We start from the raw sequence: 5,931 nt of genomic DNA on the forward strand, positions 1-5,931 counted from the left end.
GGAGGATGGATAGATGAACAGATGGAGGATGGATGGACAAATGGATGGATGGATGAAAGATAAATGGATGGATGGAGGGAGGGTGGATGGATGGGTTGATGGAGGATGGACAGATGGAGGATGGATGGATGGAAGATGGATGAATGATAGATGGATGGAGGACGGGAAAGATCAATGTGTGATGCTGATATTCAGAAAGGAGTGGATGGGCGAGTGTGTACATCAAAAACTCAAGGTAGAACCCACCCACCTAACCTGTTCTTTCTGATCGCCCTGTCACTGGAAGGTCTCACAGCCTCCTGGGCTCACATCTAGCAGCTGCTGTGTCCTGGCCACACCTGGTCCTCCTCTCCCACCCCCTTCCACAGCTCACAAGTTCTTCCACCTGGACCACCACACTGGGACTTGAACCCTCTGCCTCGAGGCTTGACTTGTCCCCTTCCCCTAACACTGGTTGCAGATTTCATGGCACTGATCATATCCTTCTCTTCCATGTCTCCTACAGATGAGCGCCCAGCCCCTCACGAGGTTTTTCAAACCCCTCACTGCACTGCCTCAGGCACTCTTCCAGGACTACCTTCTATTTCCCAACGAGGACAGGGGCCTTGCCAACCCCCTCGACTGCCCCACCTACGTGTCTTAGTTTATGCCCTTTCCCCCACCTGAAACACCTTTCCCCTCACCAAGCTTCAAGGCCCAGTGAAACCGCTGCCTCCTCCTAGAAGTCTTCCAGCCTCACCCCAAACTGGGAATGAAATATTCCTTTTCTGAAACACTGTGGTGCTTCTTCCGCCTCATGTGTCCTTTGTCCACAAACATGCACACTCAGGTACATACACAGAGCACATATGCACACACCCTCACACACTTGTGCACACACATTGACACGTGCCATGCACACTCGTGCGATTACACACACATGCACACACACTCAGGTACATACACACAGCACACATGCACAGCCTCTCACACACTTGTGCACACACATTTACACGTGCCATGCACACTCACGTGTGGTTACACACACATGCACACTGAGGTACACACATCACGCAGGCACGCACACCCTCACCATTAGGTCAACATGTCTTGATCCATTGTTGGCCAGCTCTGCCTTGAGCACAGGTTGGCTGGGGTGAACAGATGTGGCTGGGGCAGGATTGTCTCCGGAGGCTTTGCAGAAGAGAGACCCAGATCTCACAAAAGCTCTCCAGGCTGAGGATGTGCATATGCAGACCGGGCTGTGCACCTCGCTCACGTCACATTTGCCGAGTGACTGGGGCGGGGAACTGCTGAGGCCAGAAGGGTTCAAAACACGGCTTGGATGCTGAGATGAGACGTTTGACCATCATCCAGCTGACCGCGGGAGCCAGTGGTCATCAGGAGGCAGCATGTGGAGGCGGCATGAATGGAGAATTGACTTTTTGTATCTCTGCCTTCCCCGGACACCAGGCTGTGCAAAATAAGGCTTCAATCTCTGCGCTGCAGATCCAGCCTGCGTTGAGCTGAATTGGCCCATGTGGGTGGGGGGTGGATGGATGGCTCGATAGGTGGATGGACACGTGGGGGCAGGCAAGGACACACTATTTTGTACCACTGCATGCGGGCCTCCGCCCTGCTCACATGTGCTGGCTTGAATGTTGTTTTGTTTCTATTTGTTTTGGGAACAGATGAGGGAACAAGGGTTCAGTGAGGCAAGATGGCTTGTCTGTCCCAAGAGCTCGGATTTTAGCCAAGACCTTCTGACCCCAAGTCCGCCCTGTGCCCTTGGTGTAGCGTGCAGATCAGGAGACCTGCAGCTGCGTGGCCAGATGGATGCATTCCCAGGAGTGGGGTCCACAGCCAGCCAGTTCCGTCCTCCCTTCTGCCCAGGATACAGGCAACTCACCTCGCACCCACTCCCAAGTATGCCCCAAAGCTTCTCTGCCCTGGCTGCTCCCAACCCCCGCAGGAAGGACACAGGAGGAGCAGGCCTGGGAGGAGGTGTAATGCGCAGCCTCTGCCCCTCAGAAGGGCCAACCTCACACCACCCCCAACCCCTGCAGAAACCCAGCACCATCCAGAAATCTCTGACCTACCTACAACCCGAGCCAGATGGGCCTGCCCCATGCCAGCCGGCCAGCCACAGCCTGGGCCAAGAGGGAGGAGGGACGGCTTCCGGACAGGAGCCCAGGCAGCCAGACCCACGTCCGCAGGCTGTTGGCAGGGCACAGAGAGGGGAGGCAGAGCTCCACCAGCTGCAGCTTCAGCCCCGCAACACCGGAGCTCTCTGCTCAGGATGGGTCTGGGGAGCCACAGCTAGAGCTGGTCGGAGGCATGACCCTCAGTTTCAGGGGTCCCTTTCCTTTGTTGCTTCTACACACACGCACACACACGCACGCACACGCATGCGTGCATGCAGGAACATACACTCACCACACACGCACACATGCTCTCACACACTTGTACACAAACATTTATATGTGCCATGCACACTCACGTGTGATTACACACACACGCACACTCAGGTACATACACACATCACACATGCACACACACTCTCACACACTTGTACACACACATTTACATGCAGCACACACGTGTGATTACAAACATGCACACTGAGGTACATATACAAAGCACATATGCACACATCCTCACACACTTGTGTATACACATTTACACGTGCCATGCACACTCGTGCGATTACACACACATGCACACACATTTAGGTACATACACACAGCACACATGCACACACCCTCACATACTTGTGCACACACATTTACAAGTGCCATGCACACTCACGTGTGATTACACACACATGCACACTCAGGTACACATATCACGCTTGCACACACACCCTCACACACTTGTGCACACACATTTACACGTACCATGCACACATGCATGTGATTGCACACATGTGCACACTCAGCTACATACAGACAGCACATATGCACACACCCTCACACACTTGTGTACACACATTTACACATGCCATGCACACTCATGTGATTACACACACATGGACACACACGTACACACACACAGCACACATGCACACATCCTCACACACTTGTGCACACACATTTACACGTGCCATGCACACTCACGTGTGATTACACATATATGCACACACTCAGGGACACACATTACACATGAACATACTCTTGCACATTGTGCACACACATTTACACACACCATGCACACACATGCGATTACACACACAGGTACATACACACACACCACATATACACACATGCCCTCACACACTTGTGCACACACATTTACACACACCATGTACACCCACACGATTACACACACGCACACATATGCGTGCACGTGTGCACATACACAAATACACTCATGCCTACACACATACACATGCACACACAAAATATAGGTACACACTCATGCACACAATGCATTCACATGCACACATACAGTTACACTCACAGTACACGCCCACTTATGCAATTACACTTGAGTACACGCATACACTGGCACGTGCTGGCTCACACACAGGCCCCTGTGTCAGAGCCCAGGGATGGGTCAGCAGGCTCGAGGTTGAAGGTGCCCGTGCCAGTGGGCTATGCTGGGGGTTGGCAATGATGATGAGTCAGGAGCATGACGGGAAAGCCGACGGCAGTTGCGATGCCGGGCGGGGTGGGGCTCGAGCTCAAGGATGGAGCAGAGGCGAAGCTGGCCAGGCGTCCTTCCTCCCAGCCAGCCTCTGCCCAGCCTCTTCCCTCCCTGCATCTCCCATCTTCTCCCCCACCCGGCAGGGCAGCTGCATTGGTGGAGTACATCTGGCCTTGGCCACTCAAGTCTGGGCTGGGGAAATGTGATGATTAGGCTAAACGTGAGCCAAGCCCTTTCTTCCGGTGCCTCGGGGTGGGGAGGAGGGCACCGGGGCCTGCCCTCGCCCTCACGCTCCTTTCCCCAGGAAGGGCTCCAGCACCAGACACATTCACACAGGGCTGCCCCCCTCACTGTGAGCTCATCACAGCCTCCCTCCCACCATCTCCATCCCTGTCGCTCCACCTTGCCCTCAGGGGGACTGGGTCATGTCTGCCCAGCACCTGCTCTGCTACCAGTCAGCTCTTCTCGCAGCACTGAGGTGATTTTGGAAGTCATGCCCTCTCAGGGTGGGGGCTGGGGAGGTGTAGAACCCATTTACACCCCTCTTCCCTGAGCTGTCCTGGCCACCCAGGACTGGTCTCCATGCATGGCCTGGCAGAGCTGGGTAAGCACCTGCCCTTGGGCTCCGGGTGAGGAGCTGGATAAGAAAGTGGCCCCTCTTCCTTTCCACAGGGGTAGGATTCCAAGCCCTCTTCAGCCCCATGCTGGCCTCATCCCTGTACATGGAGGAGTGGCTGTTGCCCAGGTCTATGTCCCATGTCCCCTGAGCCCAAGCACCGACCCCCTCGGCCCGCCCCCAGCCCCTCCTGCAGGTTCCGCTGTGCTAGCTGAGCAGAAAACCAGGCTCTGATGGCTCAGGAGAGGGAAGGGCAGACCCCTGCCCACCCAGACCTAGCCAGTACCCCGACCTCTCTGGGACCCGCGATCAGGACCCCTCGCTGTCCTTTGAACCACTGGCCCCTCAACTGCACCTGCTCTACCCGTGTGCTCCCCTGAGAGGGAGAGAGGCCGAGCTCGCCAGCCAGGGACTGTCCTGCCGTCACCACCTCTTCAGCCCGCCCTTGCCCCCTGCCGCCGACCGGGCTCACTTTGAGGGAGTAGGCCAAGGCGATGAAGCCCAGGCAGCAGAAGTTGAGGTAGACGAAGTTGAAGATGGACCATAGGTAATAGTCGTTCACCTCGGTGGTGTCTGGGTAGACCTCGATGACGGTCGTGGGGTTGGTCATCGTCTTCTTCTCGGCTAGGTGCTTGCAGGCCGGGGGCGCGCCGGTGGCCCGCACACTGTCCGTCTTGCTGCTCTTGGACTCCATGGGGAACAGTGTGGGCGCCATGGGGGGAGAGGCCGAGGGCTCAGGGGCAGGGGCCGCTGGAGCCTGCAGGGCGGGGGGCTTGGACACGCAAGCGAAGCAGCCCTTGGGCGAACCTGCCGGGGGCCTCGGGATCCAGAAGGCCCCGTCCAGGGGGACTCGGGCTTCCTGGGCGCCGTCCGTGGTGCTGGCCGGGGCTCCCAGCGGGGCTGGGCACTGGCCGGGGCCCTGGGCCTGGAGAGGAGAGAGTGAGAACGAGCTGGGCCCGGCCCACCGGCCAGCACCCACCCTCACGCCCGGAGGCCCCGAAAACAGCCCCAGTGGAGACGGAAATCCCTGCGGGGGCCGCCAGCTGCCAGCCTGCCACCTGCCTCCCACACCCGCCCCGGGGCCTCGGCGGCCACAGACGATGCCAAAGCCCTTCGCAGCAGCCTTGGCAGGGACCTGGGGCTTTCATTACTTTGCCATCTGCGCACAAACACTCACCCACTGACACACACAACAGCACCCCCCTAGAAGCACACCAACGCTGAGACTGACACTGTTGCAAAACACAGAGTGCCCCAGCACCCCAAACAACCCCGCACACATGGGGCGCCAGACCCACAGCCACGCTGCCTCAGCCGCCAACCAGCAGAGCGAGCAGAGCGGCCAAAGCACCTGTCCGCGGCGTCCGCGGACACCCGATACCGCCACGGGCACCACCGCGGGCTCTCCAGACCCCGGGCGCACCCGCGGGCGCGCTCAGAGCCACTGAGGAGTAAACAACTCCCCACAGAAGGCGACGCAGGCTCAGCCACGAGCGCTGAGAACCGGCGTCCGCGGACACCCGATACCGCCACGGGCACCACCGCGGGCTCTCCAGACCGCGGGCGCACCCGCGGGCGCGCTCAGAGCCACTGAGGAGTAAACAACTCCCCACAGAAGGCGACGCAGGCTCAGCCACGAGCGCTGAGAACCGGCACAGGTGCGGGGTCTCCAACTCGTGCGCACCGCCCCC

The 5,931-nt window shown here is 58.2% G+C and overlaps 1 protein-coding gene across 2 annotated transcripts in view; it reads right to left on the bottom strand.

Moving 5' to 3' along the window:
- IFITM10 (interferon induced transmembrane protein 10) overlaps positions 1–5,931 on the bottom strand; it is a 16,212-nt gene that overhangs the window by 8,567 nt on the left and 1,714 nt on the right. For both annotated transcript variants that reach the window (XM_011930050.1, XM_011930051.1), the window contains exon 2: positions 4,713–5,165. In XM_011930050.1, the coding sequence (XP_011785440.1) occupies positions 4,713–5,165 (453 nt within the window). The remainder of the gene's footprint in view (positions 1–4,712; positions 5,166–5,931) is intronic.

The sequence above is a fragment of the Colobus angolensis genome, unplaced genomic scaffold (assembly GCF_000951035.1).
Source record: "Colobus angolensis palliatus isolate OR3802 unplaced genomic scaffold, Cang.pa_1.0 Scaffold84, whole genome shotgun sequence".
NCBI lineage: Eukaryota > Metazoa > Chordata > Mammalia > Primates > Cercopithecidae > Colobus > Colobus angolensis.